Genomic DNA, 16,984 nt, shown 5'->3' on the forward strand with positions numbered 1-16,984 from the left:
CCCCTCTGCCTGACATGAGCAGCTGTCGTCATTCTGCACAACACAACAGAGAGAGTCTTTCTTAATGCACCTTTAATGCACCACGGCGTTTTCATTGATCTGTGCAGGGAAATCCACTTTCTGCAGAGAGAGAGAGAGATGAGCCATAAAGAGCAGCATCTCTGGAGTCAGAAATCTATTGATTGCTGGATTTGTAACAGTGCATTAATTTTGATTGATACATCCAGGGACACCACAGCCTCTTTGGCCCTCATGAAGAATTGGATTTCATTCATAGTGATTTAAATATTGTGACCTATGTCATCGTGAAACACAAATTAAGTGGTTGGGAATATTTTTATTGGCTGGATAATTAGCACTTGATCAATCAGGTACAGAGAAGAAGTGAATCAAACATGAGGTTTACTGCCAAACTCATAACTGTGGAACCTCTTGGGAAGTCTTAAAACATGAAGATCGTAAAATACCATAAATTATAAATAATAATAAATAATAATACCACAACATAAAATGGTGGGTATATTAAGATGATTTGAAATAGCAATAGCAAAAAGCTAGCATGTTTTGGCTATTTCAAAGCTGTATCCAGCAATGATAGCCCATTTTAGCCATGCTAGCAGGCTAGGTCTATAATAGGCTGCCATTGTTTTTTTTTAGCATTTTGCTGAGGGAATGACTGAGATTTTGGGAAGGACTATACCCTCTATTAACTCATTAAACACAACAAATAAATACAACAATGACACAAACATAGCAGCAATTAAAAATTAATTAATTAAAACATGATAGAGATCAACTTACTAGCTTATTTAGGAGCTTTCAACCACAGTTCACAGTTAAAAGTCTCAGTCATCTCCGGTAAAAGCTCCAGAAAAATGTTTGAAAACTACTATTTCCAAGGTCACTAACAGTACTGGAGGTTTCTGTTCATATGCTTAGCTTAATGTTTATCTTCCACTGTACTGCATAGTAACATTTGAGAACCATGTCATTTAACCAAGATAAATACAATCATTTCACTAGCATTCAGCAGCTACAGCTAGCTATAGCCTCCCATCAAGGCAGTTGTACTTTTTTGAATGCTAACGATCATTTAATCAGGTTAAAATACAGAACTGATCATAGTAAGGCTGCTATCCAGCACTGTAGCCTAGAAGATACTGATTTAACTTTAGATGTGTCATGTTTTAGCTTTTAAGGTGAAATAAATCATCTATAGCAAAATACACTGTGGAGCTAGCTTAAAAACGAGGCGGGAAGTCCGAGCAGAGTGATACCTCTCTTCTGTTGTCTTTTATTAAACGGCATTTTTACAACAGAGTGAGAAGTCGGAGTTTCTCCTTATCTCTGACAGCAGCTTCAGGGCGGGGAGACTGAGGGGGGAGGAGGAGGAGGAGGAGAAAGAGGAGGAGAAGAAAGAGGAGGAGACAGGGCAGAGGAGGGGTGCGGACTGTTACCGGACAGGACTGTGTGAAAGCAGAAACGGAGGGTTAATTTTTCCTCCTTGGCTGGACGGTGGGAGGAGGTGGTGGACGGTGTTTAAGGAGGATAAACTGAGCTTGAAGTCGCCGGGGGGTGGGGGGGACCAGGAGCCCCGTCTGCTGCTGCTGCTGTAACCCCAGACAGCATCAACATGGAGCTGGAGAACATCGTAGCCAACACGGTGCTGCTGAAAGCACGGGAAGGTAAGGATGGAGATGGCGGTTTGACAGCTCCTCTCTCCCGGTACCTTACCGACACAGCAGCGGTCCAACGGCAGGGGGGATGCCCCGGACACGGGTGATATGAACTGTTACTGCACTTCCTCTTGGCCGGTGATCAAATCTTTTGATGATGAGGTTCAGGATATTACCTAAAATACGCGCCGTTCTCTCGAGTGGATAGAACGACGTGCTGAACTCCATTTTCAACTTTAACAATTTAAAGTTTTCTGGCTTGTCCGTGAACGTACATACGTGTTTTAACCCGAGTGAAGACCGTGTCCAACTCCTTAGCAAACAGGGGCCAATTCGGCTTGGAAATTGTTTTAGTAAATCGCTTTATTGCGATATCAAATATATGCCTTCCTTGTGGAGGGTGCTCACTGTAAACACTCAATAACACTGTTGTACGTTAATACGCTAGGTTAACCACGTTCACAGTGAGTCTTGTGGGGATGCGAAGCTAGTCACATACAGTTTAATATTGATTGAAATGAAGCAGTGTTTATTAGTGTATGCCGAATTAAAGAGTGGATCCCAGAGACTTAACGCTGTCAGTATTGTTGTGTGCCTTGTTTACAGTGAACGGACACAGTTGTAATGAAAGGGCGCGTGAAATTGCAGTATTTTTATAACAAGTTTGTCTCGGCTCTGATTCTGTACATTGAACGTGAAGTGTGAGAGGTCCGGAAGGGGTTGAAACTGTGAAATGTGACTGCAGCGACACATCGGGTTTCCCTTGCTGATGTTGCAGCATCGTCCTGTGGTTTGCGAAACAGGATGTTGAGGCAAAGCAGCCGTGCTGTACAAGGCTTGCACTTGGTGCACAGAATTGAAATTTATGGTTTTTAGCTTTTTAGTCTTCCTGTTAAAATGGCTTTTATTTGTCATGCAGTCTAGACTGCGGGACCCGTGGGCTCACTCCAGGTTAGTAGGTCAGCTAAACGGCTGAAATGCAAATGTAGGCAGAACAAGTGCTACATTTTTCCAACACTGGTAGGCCTACTGTCTGTTCTGTGGCTCTTGTGCATGAAAACACTTACAGTATAAATTATAAACAGACATCTTATTGTGAACAATGGCAATATCATCAAAACACAAAGGTTGTGGTGAGTCACTGCCAACATAATCCTAATGCCGTCTGCAGAGGGACATGAGAAGATGAGTGTCATGATCCCACACTGGGAGCTTATCTGCTCAATTCAGCTTATCTATTGTGCTTGTAGAGGACCAGGACTCAGGCCTCTGTGTTGGCACCCATCTGCCCAGCTGAAGTGCCCTTGAGCAAGGCACCATATCTCCCAGCACCAGGCAGGCCTTGACCTCTGACCCCTCTGGAGCCCAAACAAGGTGTTCTTTTATCATTGTGTTGTATCATCATCATCATTACTTTAGCCCATTTATCAGTTTGATTCAGGTATAAAAAGACACATTTGCTAATATTCAAAGACGCATTAGTTTGAAGGAAGTTTAGCAACATGTCAGGGCACTGCAGAGACAGTTATGCAACCAGATGATGCCAGCAAATAATCATGTAAAAGGGGCACTCCCCAGATTTCACAGCTTTCCAAATTTTGAAAAGAAATAACGCTGATCACTGTATGTCATAAAGTCTCTCGGCTCAGGCTTGAGAGTTAAAATTTTAGCTGAAAGCCTGCTACTATCTGGAGGTGCTGGGTTTTTAAAGAAGTGGACATTGAAGAGGCAGTGTTGGTCTAATGAAAGACATTATTACGTTGCGTTATGGAAATTGTATCTAGTGTTTTTGGAGCTTGACCCATAGTAGAGGCTGAAGTAGTTTCATCATGGAATAAAGTCTAAAGCATGTATGCCAATGCTAGCAGCAACATGTTGTTCTCAAACCATGAATTTGAATTTGACTTCATGTGAAATTCATTCAAATCGGAGTACCTCTCGTCTAAAACACATTGAGTTTCAGAGGCTAGCAAAGAGTGATCGAACGTTCGGCCAATTTACAGGATTGTTCTCTTATTCTTTGATTAGACGGTTCTTGGTTTTAATAAAAGCTCTTTGTCAGTTTCAGCCTGTGTTTCATTGAGTGATATCTCAACTCCTGTTGCTTTGACTGAACTTGCTAACTTACTAAATCTGCTTATACTTCACATTACCGCTGATTTTCCAAAGCACTGATTTCCGTTCCAGTTAATTTCACTGTGGAAATCAAATTGCAGAGGCCTGAAAGCTGCTGGAAAGTCATCTGCAGAGGGTCATGAGAAGATGAATGTCGTGATCTCACGGTCTAATTCATCACAATTAACTATACTTGTATTACAACTAACTACACTTCATCACAAGACAAAAGGTCTCTCTGTCTCTTCTTTGATGGATTTCTTCCTCTGTGATGGTTAATTTCTTGTGGATGTCAAAGTTTTTGGGTGGAGTTGATGGCTGCAAATGGCAGGGAGAGAGGAAACAGTTTGAACGTCAGTGACCAAGAACCATGGAGTGTGACACCAGCAGTGCACACTAATGTGAATAAAAGCAAGGGGATGAGAGAGGGAATTTATATTTCAGTCTTGACTTTTTAAAATCCTCGAGACATTAATAGTAAAAATGACCATTACCTTACGCCTCAATTTAAGTTCTTTGCTTTTATCAGTCATGTTCTCAGTTGTATTATGAACTAATGTCACTTCTACAGATGCCTGATTGAACTTCGGGCATGTCCCCTTCACTTGTCAACAACTTGTTTTTGTGCCCTCCACTTTAAACTACTACTCACTAAAGCCTCTCAAAACAGTGTCCAGTGAGAAAGAGGAGCTGAATGTTCATCTAGGTCGTTTTTACAGTATGTGCAGCAGCACACAAATTACCGATGTGTAGAGCAGTCTGTTAGCTGTTGTTTAATAGTTTTATCCACTTTGGAACTCTTGTATAATGGCACTGACCCTCTCTTATCATTTAGAAATGGCACAGGAAGAAAACATAGCTTGTTTGATTACACGACTGAAGATTTCCTGTGGCTACTTCACAGTAAAAGTAATTCTCTTCCCTGCTATGCTTTTATCCTGAAACGCAGCTGCAGGAAGTGAAGAGTTTCTCAAGTTCTCTGTCATTTCACGCTATTGAGGCTCTCAATCAGAGGCTTGTTAATGTAAAGGAGGTGGTGTTTGACATGAAGGACGGCAGGAAGCTGATGAAGATGTCCCAGAAGACATCAGTCAGTGGGTGTCGTTGCTCCCTGAGGACAAAATATATTGTCAATACATCCATCAATAGTGAAAATCGTAAGTTGCCCCCTGACCATGTTTCACTCTTTAACATTCAACTATCAGCTGATGTATCATATTATGCTTCAGGAAAGAAAAATACTGTTCATAGAACATGTCATTTTTCTGCTTCTGCTTGAAGACGTCAAAGTAGAGACACAGATGGGGACGTGTGATAGATCTCCTGGGTTTAAACTGCCGACTGCACATTAACATGGTGCAGGCTTTAGACCACTGAGCCTGATCCTGGACCAGCGTTGGCAACCATCTTCAATGGAAAGTAGTTTGAGCCTGCTTGAAAAGTCGCTAGGTCACGTTTATTACGATAATCTATTTACATGTATGCAAGCCTGGCTAAACGGACTCTAATTAGCTTTATTATTAGATATTATTTCTAATCATCATCTCATCAATATGCATCTAAATTTACCTCTAATTTCAAAAGCTTTTCAATGTATATTTTATTTGTGAATACTGTGGAACTGAAGTGTCATGAATGGAGAGGATCCAGAGAGTTCGCCTGACAAATGAGAGGATCAGTGATTGGTTGTTAGGTACGCACATGCACAGCTCCTGATTGGTCGACTGAACGTTGGTCCAGAGAGCCACAACATGAGCGCTCGTTCACTAAATATATAAATATATAGAGACTCTCTTCAAGGGAGAGGAGTTAAGTTATTGGATTTGTTCCAAGAATCACTAAAGGCTTCTTAAAAGTTTCCAAATCTCGCGAGAAAGTTTGTGACACTGTCCAGGATGTCCTACAGCTTCTGTTTCTAACTTCTGCACCTAAAGAATCATCATATGCAGTATGTGATTTATTTGAGCTAGTTTACTTTGATTTACAATCATTTATAAAACTAACAGGTCTGGTCTTTAGTTCTGATTAACAGAAAACATCCAATAATCACACGTTCATGACGTAGTGGTGAATTTAAAGGTGCCCTGTGGAGTTTTTGAGCACCAGCAGCGCTATAGAGCCATGTTTTCACCAGTGAGTCCCTGTTTGTTTGTCCGTGCACGAGAATGTGAAGAAAAGACTGCTAGCTAGCAATTATGGATGTAAACAGTGCCCAGTTTAAAATGTAAAAAGAAAGCGGCTTTGCAAATGCTTTCAACCAGAGCTGCAATGACTAGTTCATTAATGGTGATAATGATTTTGATCAATGAATCAAGTCAATTTCCAAGAAAAAGTCCCCAAGATTTGCTGCTTTTGCTCGTTTCACCTCACAGTAAACTGAATATCTTTAGATTTTGTTCTCTGGGGAATTATAATGTACATTTTTCAGTATTTTATGATGTTTTATAGACCAAACAACTATTTGATTCATGGAGAAAATAACTGGCAGATTAATTGATAATGAACACAGTCGTGTTTGTAAGACACACACCATGTGAGTAACACTGGATGTAAACAGAACTTCTTTCAGTAACTAAACTGATAGGAAAAAGGACTCTTGGAATAGCAACAGACGTGTTTTTCTTTCATTCGGGTGGTGTGACATTGTTTTATTAAGGTGGTATCTCGTGTCAGGCTGAACTTCAGTGGCGTAGATACTCTATCATCTCACAGGCTGTTGTTTTGAACTTAAAGAAGGACACTTAAGCAGCAGTGTTGAGGAGTCACCTCTGACCTTCATTCCCTGTCTGTGTGTGTGTGTGTGTGTGTGTGTGTGTGTGTGTGTGTGTGTGTGTGGGAGATGGTTTCTTCCTCTTGACTAAAAGCTAATTGTACTCCTTTCAGTCTAATTACGAATGTTGATCATTTTGTGGAGAATCTGTGTTTCAGTGCCTTCCTGTCTCACTGACAGGTCGTGTTCTCGTGCCGTTTGTCTTGATTTACATTTCCACTAATGCACAGAATGACATCAGGGATCTCGTTTTCTCTGTTATCAATCAGCTTATTGGTAGTTCTGTGGTTGATACTATCATCTGCTTCCCGGACACAAACAAAACATCTTGTTTGCATTGTATCATTGATAATAATCCATTTTTATTTGGGCATATCTGAATAGCAGCTGCTTTGCCGTGTTTGAATAGCAAATCCTGCAGCGTGGTATTGACTTTCTCCTCGTGAGGACAGACCGTGAGGCTGCTGCTGTGTTCACAGCAACACTCTGTTATCTGTAAATATATCAGCAGCTTCAACACTGTGTCTCTATGTGTTTGAGCCTGCAGCATTAATAAGGGCAGTCCGTCCCCCAGAAATTTCATAGCACGGCCAATCTACAAGGAATAATGTAGCCCCCTCACCTTTTGAAATCCCACTTTTACAGTTTTAGTTTGGTTTACTCACTAAAACCTCTCTTAACAGTGACGTCTGATTGTCCCACTGCTGAAATCCAGATCCAGAGAGAAGCTTTGACTTGGTACAGATGTCTGGGTCGCCTTCAGTTATGACTGAGCTTTGTGGACTTTTGTTTCTGCCCTGGGTTTTGCCTCTCAGGCTACATGCAGTCTCGCTCCAGACCCCAGAATCGCTGCCCACATCTCAGATTGTAGCCTTCAAGTAGAGTTTGTGCTGTGCTCATTGACGTCTGTGTCCCCAGGTTACAGAAACAACTGACCAATCAGAGCTTGGTAGTTCTTCTACATAGATAGCCAGCTGCCTAGCTATAATAGTAATAATGAAAAATAGTGACAAAGAAATGGAGACAAGATGAGATTGAGCAGCACACAGCTGTACAAGTTGTCTCAGCTAGTCTAATGTGAGGATTTGCTGCTTTTCTCTATTTGTTCTGTGTTATTTGTATAATTTCCCCCCGGGGATCAATAAAGTATTTCTGATTCTGATTGTGATTCTGAAATCATTGTACGCTGAATCTTTGGGTTTTGGACTGTTGCCTTGACAAAACAAGACATTTAAAAGGTGTTGCTTTGACTGGGGGAAATTGTGATTGGCAGTTTTTCACTATTTTTATGACATTTTATAGACTTAATTAATTAAGAATTGCTTAGTCTATAAAATGTATAGATAGATAGATAAAGATAGATTAATCAGTCATGATGAGGCAGTAAAAGACAGTGCTCTCTGTAAACATTCAAAAACATCATTAGCTGTCATAAAATATCAGATGAGATTTTAAGTAACGTCAGTGAATGTATAATACAGCAATTTATAGTTTCTAGACTTTATTGTGCCCCCCCCCCCCTTACTTGTGAAACCAAACCATAAGCCCTTGACAGACAATGACATGCGACTCCCATTATTTTCGTTGTCAATATTCTGTATTTGTCTCATTAATAGATCTGTCTCAGGTGTCACACAAGTTTAAATGTCCTGTTTTGTCCGACTAATCGTTTAAAATATTCAGTTCGCAATGAAAAGAGAGAAAAGCAGCTCAAACCAGAGAATGTTTTGTATTATCAAAAATATGAATTTATTATATTTTTTTCACTGTTCAGGCATTTAATAGTTTCAGGGACTTGCAGGGACTTGAAACTTGCTTGAGATCTGAGTGTGATACAATGATCCTCGTGTTGGCTCTTGTTCTTGTTGCTGCAGTGTGGTGAATGCATCACTGTGGAGCCTCTCAGCTTCTGAAAGCAGCCCGAGCACCAGCGCACAGAGGACAGGAACTTCCTCTGGTTTCTCTTTGTGCTTTGTTGTGATTGCTCGAGTGACGTTGGCTCTTTGGGTGCAGCCGTACACGGTTTCTTGAGAAACGGCAGAATCAACACAAACATATACTGCTATATTTGTGAGGACATTTTGTTGACTTACATTCATTCCCTGGAGGCACACCATAACTTTAACCCAGTCGTAATGCTAAAATCTAATATCAAGTCTTTGATAAAGCAAATGTTTTACCTAGTGGGGTCCTCATTGTCCTCATTTTGGGGGTGAGGCCTAAGTAACTAGTAACTAAGTGTATTTACTCAAGTACTTTTTCTGACAGCCATAGTTACTTTTCAAATTAAGATTTGACATAAAGCTCATAAAATACATTGTTCAAGTTGAAGTCAGTGTTTCCCAACATGTTTGACTTGTGACCTCTATTTGGGGTCCCTTGTCACATTGCAGATGTCTATGAGCTGTTAGTTCCACCAAAGAGACATTTAACCTCAAAACAAAACAAGTAACTGTTGAAATGATCCAGGATTTCACAACAAACAAAGACTAGAGAAAAAGTCAGAAAAATAAAAACAGATTTGTGTAGTGGAGCTTTGTCATCTTTCCTGTCCCATTAATCATCTCATGACCACCTCAGATTTGTCTGTTGACTGCGTAGGTTGGCCTCCACTGGACTAAACTAGCTAACTATGTATAAAATAGTTAAAACATCTCGACCAGCTACAACAGTAAAACGCTGCTCTGACATTGATGTAATCAGTATTAACAATCTAATACTGTCATATATAATGATGTATTGGACATTTTAACATTTTAACTGCAGAACAAGTACTTTAAAACACAGCCAAAAGATGGAAATCAAAGCTACAGTGCTAACCCACCAGAACTCTATTCTACATGCGCATCTTTTTCTGTCACCCAAGCAAACTTCTTTCTTGGACTTCAGTTTTAAAACCAAACCTGTTTGTTTTACAGGAGGCGGTGGGAACAGAAAAGGAAAGAGCAAGAAGTGGAAGCAGCTGCTGCAGTTCCCCCACATCAGTTTGTGTGAAGAACTGCGACAAACCACAGGTAAGATAATGTCGAGCAGGAGACTGCTTTTATCTCGCTGGACATCTTTGTGGTCTTTTTTAGTGTTGTGTGAGTCTGAGGCCTTTAAAACAGATTCAAACTTGCTCTGTCTTAAGACCCCCTCAGCCAAACGCAGCCATCACCAGACCTCCATATCGCTAAGATCCTCCAGTGAGGAGGAGAAATAAAGTGGGATAATGAGTCCCGTGAGTTTGTAAATGGCATGTTGGCTGTTTTGTGGTTGCTAGAGATACATTATAATTGTCAAAGTCAACTGGCTCCTTCAGCTGGAAGTCAGACCATTGAAATGGAAAATGATGGTGTCATCAGCAAACACTGCAGATTGCAGATTATTACTTTTTTGTTTATTTGAATGTGGAACTGCAACTAGTCTTCAGTAAATTCATGATCCCCTTTTTCAGTTGTCAGAAACAGGGCAGTGTTCAGTGACAGTAGGCTTATAAAAGCAATAATAATAATAATAATAATAATAATAATAATAATATATAATAGATAATGGAAGTCATGATTCATTTGATTCAAAATAAGACCAAGAGTCGACAGCCATGCCAGCAGCTCTGTGAGGCTAACATCATTATGCTAACATGCATCACTCAGCCCGAGTAGACCTCCTTGCAACTTGACACATGCAAAGCTTTGGGCTCCTCAGCATGTGTGTGAAATTGATTTAATGTAAGCAGAGTATATTCTTCTTCTATCTATCATATTATTCTTCATTTTGCATATGAATGTGTACATCATCATTACAGTGTTGTCCCACTTCATGGACAGACCACTAATGAAAACTCAGCTGTACAGTATTATAGGAATGACATTTTAAGGTGAATTTTCCTGGCAGCAGCTGACTCTTCTTGTTCTTCTTCTCTGTAAAGGGAAAGTCCTAACATGGCCTCCAGACTGGGATATTAATGTATAATTTACTCCAGAGGACGGCTCTATGTATAGCTCTGTGTTGTAGCTCATCAAAAGCTCTTATTATCTCACAGAACATGCTGTGTTTACTGGCACACACAGCAGCATCAGCAGGAAAGGTCATGATCTGTTGGTACGGTGGCCCTGAAGTTCAAAACAAGTACACAACACACTGTATACTTAAACACTTGATGATGAGTTGGCTACTGAAACATGATCTAATCATACTGTAATATTTCAGTATTTATTAATGTATTATGTTTCAGTGAGTTTATATGATCAGTGTTGATTTTTCATTTCCTTTGTGTAGCAGTGATGACCTAATATCACTGTACAAAAATAGACGTGCATTCATCCATATGCTAGATGGCTGCTACTCTCTTAGTCCCAATGATAACTATGACTTAATTAGTGCCTGTACAGAGACCAAAAACCTGTGCTCACCGACCATATCGGACAATCTGCGCTTTAGCCGGAGACATTGCACACAAATACCCTCTAAAACCACAGATGGTTGTTTTTATGTTTCTGTTTGTGATTCAAGATTCAACAAACGAGACAGAACCTGTTGCCTAGTGAGCTTTAGAGGTGTTGGTGGGTGTATTTCTTCACTGTGGACAGGGCCTGGCCTGCTGTTTCCACCTGCTTCTAGTCGCTATGCTAATCTAAGCTAACCGGCTGCTGGCTGTAGATTCATACTCAGCCTACAGACATGAGGGTGGTGTCGATCTTCTCATATAACTCTCTGCAAGAAAGAAAATAAACGCATTTACCAAAATGTCAGAAACAATAGCACTACCTGTCCTGACAAAGAAACTTCCAATATAAAAATAAAATCTAAAATGACTGCTCACTCGCTTTTTCCAGAACTTCCTCGTCATCTGGTGGTCGTTGTGAGCAGATGGAGTTGATTATGCTGATTAACTTCATCCTGGTGTTTGAGCTGCAGCGCTGATGGTGCTCTGAGGTGTATTCTCTCACATCCTCACCTGACAGGCACTGATGGAGTGCCTCTACTTTTTATAACTTTTAGGAAGTCAGACGCTGCTGGCTGGATTACTTACCACAAAGCAAGTAGTACTATGTGATTGATCAATCAACCGTTGTCACCCGCTGACCTGAATGAGTAAAAAAAAAAAGTTCTACAAACAGGCGGAAAGCGTTAAGGAATCACTGAACTAGCGCTGATCGATGTACCGAATGAATTCAATAAATTAAATGTTTTGTTTTTGCACGATGTGTAAAATGTCTGCATCATGAAAAGGGATTTATCACTTATGAACATATAGGTCAGTTTTAGTTAACATAGATGATAGCTGGCTACATTAGCTGTCCGCCACACAACATGTAAACTATGACATGAATAGTTACACTAAATGCACTCCCACCATCGTGACTCCCGGTGGCTTCAGTGGTTCATCCATGAGAGGGGCAGACTGAAAAAAGACTCACTGATCTGAGCTCTGTTTGTGTTTGTTGACGAGGTATCGTTCCTACTTCTTTAAGTTAACCTCTACCTGCTGAGTAGCAAACACTAGCTAGCCAGTTGTCTGCAGAAATCGTGACATGTGTTATACATACTGTCTATCTTAGCATAGCTCAACTGTCTTACACATCCTTTAAAATATGTTGTAGTCATCCTGAGATTCTATTATGGCCTTATTGCCCTGAACTACTATTTCAGAACTGTTTCGCTCAACTTCCATGTGAAAGCTGAATGAAGCAGAAAATACAGTAAGAAACGTCAGCAGCTCGTAAGGATCTATCTAAGTTTACAAGCGAACTTTTCAATAATGGCATACGACACAACTCTGGACCCAAACCAGCACTTAATGTATATATGTTTTAAAATGTACCCATCAATTCATAATTTCTAAAGCCGGTTGCTGGTATTTTTGATTTGGTGCAGGATTCACTAATATTGTGCGTCTTTTGTAATTGTGAGTTTTGCACTGCTTCCTGTCCAACACGTGGACAGAATGGACAGAGCGATGTTGTAACTTCTGTTTTGACTTTCACCCAAAGATAATCTCAGGATCCTCAGCTGCTTTGTCATGTGCGTACACGTGTCACACTTACAGGCAAGCAGCTAAACTCTGTCCTAACTTCACTCCTTTCATACCGAGCAGATCATTGATCCAGTTTCAGGACATGAGAACTCTGAATGTGGGCTGTAAAAAACAAAAACAACCAAAAAACTAATCTTGCTCAAGTGGCACCACAAAGGAAACCGTGTCCGGTGCAGAAAGAGGAAGCAGACGTGTGTTTTTGCTGTTTCAACCAGCAGTATGGTTACTTTCATTTTAACAGACTGGAGACAGAGCCCAGAGTTTATGATACCAGAGCAGATAGAAGAGCGCAGATAGACAGTCAGGATAGGAGGGGGGTGAAAGTGCAGGGACAAGACAAAGCTGTCCCATCTGTGGTGTCTCTGAAGAACTAATTTTGAGGGTGTATATTATCTCCATCTACTCTACACTGTGAAGTGAAGGCTGCCAGAAATCATTTTCTCTAAATGTTTCTAGTTCCAGGACTCTCTGTGTGACAGTAAACTGAATACTGTTGGCTTAAACAGTGATTTTTCAGTGTCTTTGCTGTGTGTCATTGTATAACTTATTGAGTATTGTAATGTACCGTACATGCTCTGGTAATGTAGAGCACTGGTAAGGCTGCAGTGCGGGTACCACCTTGGATTTATCTCACCACAGCCAGGAAGTGAGCAGCAGCCTGATGGAGAGACCGAGGACAGAAACTGTGAGAAGCCAGCGGGGGATCATGTTCAGCGACTGTTGCTTCGGTTTGAGGGCTGGAGATGGTGATGGGCGACCCCCCAACAGGCCTCTGATCCTGCAGATCAGTTTGGGACTTTACTAGAGCTACATCAATGAGATGCAGAGTTTACAGCGATATAAGTAATGTGAGTGTCGGGACGTCTCCAGAGGGGGAATTTATATTTGTTAAGATTACACAAGTTGGTCTTGTGTTTTTTTTCTACACTAATAGCAAGAACTGTATTTGGTCTTTAATCTCTGGATTTGGGACAAAGAGATGATTCTGTTCTGTGCTGACGGTGTTTCTATTTCCACTGCGAATTCCCACTTATCCACAATCTCCCCTCGCCCGGAGCACCGAGTTCTGGTGATGACCCTGTGAACTACACACAACGTGTCCTCTGTGGCTCGTTGTTTGTCATCGTCAGATGTTTCTTTTCTACCGGATGTCTCACACCTTGGTGTGTGTGTGTGTGTGTGTGTGTGTGCAGTTAATCATGTTTATATCAAGATCGAGTTTACATTATTTTTTGATTCTAAGAGGTTATGGCTATGAGGTCTTCACCACATTTGGTCAGCTGCAGCTAAAAATATACTCATGGCTGTTGTCTGGTTGATATCTGTCTGTGTTTACACTCGGCCAAAAAGGATTTCATCAACAAGAGGTTCGTAATTTTGTTGTTTCAGATGAGAGAGCGGACTTTGTCTTTCTGCTGTCTGATCTTGCTGATCACCTCTGGTGGTTTTCAGACAGCTGACTGGCAGCTAGCTCAGGAGTTGTTGAGTGTAAATAACTGACAGCTGCTGGAGAGGGAATGGCAGTCGGGGTCTCCTGTTTAAAGGATAAGGTTGGTGTTGATCTATAAATCATTATCATTATGCATTTGTTGGGGACTATTTTCAGCGGCGGATGAATCCACATTAGGTGCATGGTATGTGGGACTGAGTCAAAATAAACTACAGCGTGTGTGTTCACCCAGTAACACAGTGTGGCTCATTGATGTGTTTTGGGGTCTTTTTATGTGATTTTTTTTGACAAGAACAAAAATGTAGAATTTTGACAAATGATATCTTTTTTTTTTTAAGTTTATCCTCAAAATCAGTGAATCTGGTTCGGGCATGTGGAGCAGTTTGTCCTGTCAGTCTGTGATGCTAACGTTTGTCCAAGTCTAGAGCTGTCAACATTGTTAGGCTTCTTGTTAGTATTGAATTACTGTCAAGTATACAAATACTGTTGGGCATGTTTAGTGTACTTTTAGGTCTGCTTTTCTTAGTTTTGGATCCAGTGAAGGGAAATCACAACGATACTGAACTTGACAATGTCCCCCGTCTGCAAAGCCAGCTCCATAAAGAAATGGTTTTCAAAGTTTGGTGTGGAGGAACTTGACTGGTCTGCTCAAAGCCCTGACCTCAACCCCATCCAACACCTTTGGGATGAACTGGAACGCAGACTGCGAACCAGACCTCATCACCTAACATCAGTGTTGGACCTTACTGATGCTCTTGCGGCTGAATGGGAGCAAATCCCTGCAGCAGGTTCAACATCTGGTGGGAAACCAGAAGAGTGGAGGCTGTTGGAGCAACAGATTAATGCCCATGGTCACATATGGGTGGAATTTCTAGGTTTGTGTGAAAATGTGTGATTATGCTTGACACTTTACTTTAAGACCACAAATACAGGTACATCTCTAGAAATAATCACAATTAAACACCAAAATTGGTCAGAGAAATCGCTATTGGATATTTTTCTCAAAATGCACTCAGTGTGTGTGTGTGTGTGTGTGTGTGTGTTCGTGTTCTGCTGTAAACCCACAGAGTGGTTTGACCTGCCCTGAGGGTTAACTATAGCAACATGTGATGTTGGCATGATGGGAAATATTACCACTGTCATGATGTTTACAGCAGAGTTCCCATCCATTGGTGGTGAGTGTGTGTATGGAGGTAGTGTCACTGCACACAGCATGTTCAAAGTATACATCCATACATGGATCCCAGGCCTGCCAGAGTAAACACACAGGCCTCATTGTAAGGAAGACCTCCATTAAAGAAGAAGCACTGAGGCCCAGCTGATGACGACCTCTGATAAAACCCATACTGCCTTGAGGAGCAGCGTGGTGACTGAGAGGCTGGTCGGGATCAAAACCAGGCGGATGGTTTGAGCTGGTGTTTGTTGGGGCTTTTCCACCAATTAGTCCCAGGAAATAAGTACAGGAAGTAAACCAGGAAGTAATAGCCCTTTTACACTGCAGGAACAAAAGAACTCGTGAAGAATTCAAGAAATTCGTTTCATTTTGAACCTGGTCCTATTTTTAGTACTTGGTCATATTCTGCTGCCTAAAAGCAGAGAAGGAAAGTAAGTACATACATTTACTCAAGAACTGTGCTTAGTTGTGATTTTGAGGTACTCATACTTCTCAGAGCATACAGTAGATTCTTAGTCTTATTTCGCTCCACTACAGTTATAGTTTCAAGTTTAACATACAAAACACACGATCCATCAATAAAATATGATGGACTGTAAGCAATGAAACTACCCAGCAGTATTTAAAGTGGTTGAAATCAGCTCCATCTCAACCAACTACAACATTAAAATGGGTTACCCTCTGAAAGGGGTGAAGACATGAGTACAGACCAATATCAGTATTTGAGAGTGGTAAATCAAAAAATCAAAGCCTGTGGAAAAATTAGTAGCATTTGCAGTGAATTCACAGTAAATTCTAAACATGTGGAGGCCTTTATGACGTTGTCTCGCAGGCCCGATCTGGCCCCTGACCCTGGGACCCCTGCGCTAAAGTTTACAGTACTGAACCTCTCTGACTGTCCAGCACAAGCTTCCAGGCTGCTACCACATGTGCACAGCGTCATTCAAGCTGTAAGCACGGACCATTTGTCACTAGAGTCATTGTGAGGAGGAACGTCTTGTAACGTTATTAGCACTTAAACAAAGTTAAGAAGCCAATTTAGGAAATACTCGTTTCCAACATGTATTCATATGTCTCACAGTCGAGCAACAGCCAGAGACAAAAAACAATCACGCTGTGTTGTTACGTCATCGCGTGCTGAAATGATGTTTTAAACCGTCGTCAGTTGCCTAAGTTACCTAATGTTCGCAGCTCTTCAGACGTGGTGAAATGACAAACGGACGTTTACATCCTGATTCAGTTCCTGATTTAACTCCCAGGATTCGGACAGGGCAGAAACGGTCCCTGCTGATGCTAAAATGTGCTGTTTGTAAAATGAAGTTTGGTTGAAGCAGTGGGCGCTCACAGCAGATGTTTTTTTTTTTCCAGGAAACCTTCACAAAAGAGCTACGTCTTTCCTGAAAGGTGTGATGCAAATAAGCCGTGATTTGAATGAGTTCAGTCAAACATGCTGTCTCACAGACGGTGTGACACACGGAGGCAGGAAGTTCAACATGCAGCTGCGCTAAACCACATATGCTTTGAAAAGCTGATGTGCCAGGGAGGGGAGGAGTAGAAATACTGATAAATGTGACGAAAAGGAAAGTGAGAGAGTGAGAAATGGATATAAGATAACTGCTAAGATATAGAGAAGAGCTCAGTAATGATTCAGCTCTGAGGATCTTTTTGACTGTTGACAGTTTTTATGAAACCAGAGGGAGGACATGAGTGGGAGGGAGTCTTGAGAAAGACATTCAGGAAACTGTCAACTTCCTTGTTTGTCAGAAACAGGTTGTTCTCTTTC

The 16,984-nt window shown here is 41.2% G+C and overlaps 1 protein-coding gene across 1 annotated transcript in view; it reads left to right on the forward strand.

Moving 5' to 3' along the window:
• The first annotated feature begins 1,525 nt into the window (after nt 1-1,525).
• The window catches only part of grk6 (G protein-coupled receptor kinase 6), a 39,370-nt gene continuing 23,911 nt past the window's right edge, over nt 1,526-16,984 (forward strand). Inside the window, exons 1-2 of the mRNA XM_070917802.1 lie at nt 1,526-1,685; nt 9,480-9,575. Of these exons, the coding sequence (XP_070773903.1) occupies nt 1,634-1,685; nt 9,480-9,575 (148 nt within the window). The 5' untranslated portion in view covers nt 1,526-1,633. The remainder of the gene's footprint in view (nt 1,686-9,479; nt 9,576-16,984) is intronic.

This window comes from Enoplosus armatus, chromosome 13, assembly GCF_043641665.1.
Source record: "Enoplosus armatus isolate fEnoArm2 chromosome 13, fEnoArm2.hap1, whole genome shotgun sequence".
In the NCBI taxonomy this organism is placed as follows: domain Eukaryota; kingdom Metazoa; phylum Chordata; class Actinopteri; order Centrarchiformes; family Enoplosidae; genus Enoplosus; species Enoplosus armatus.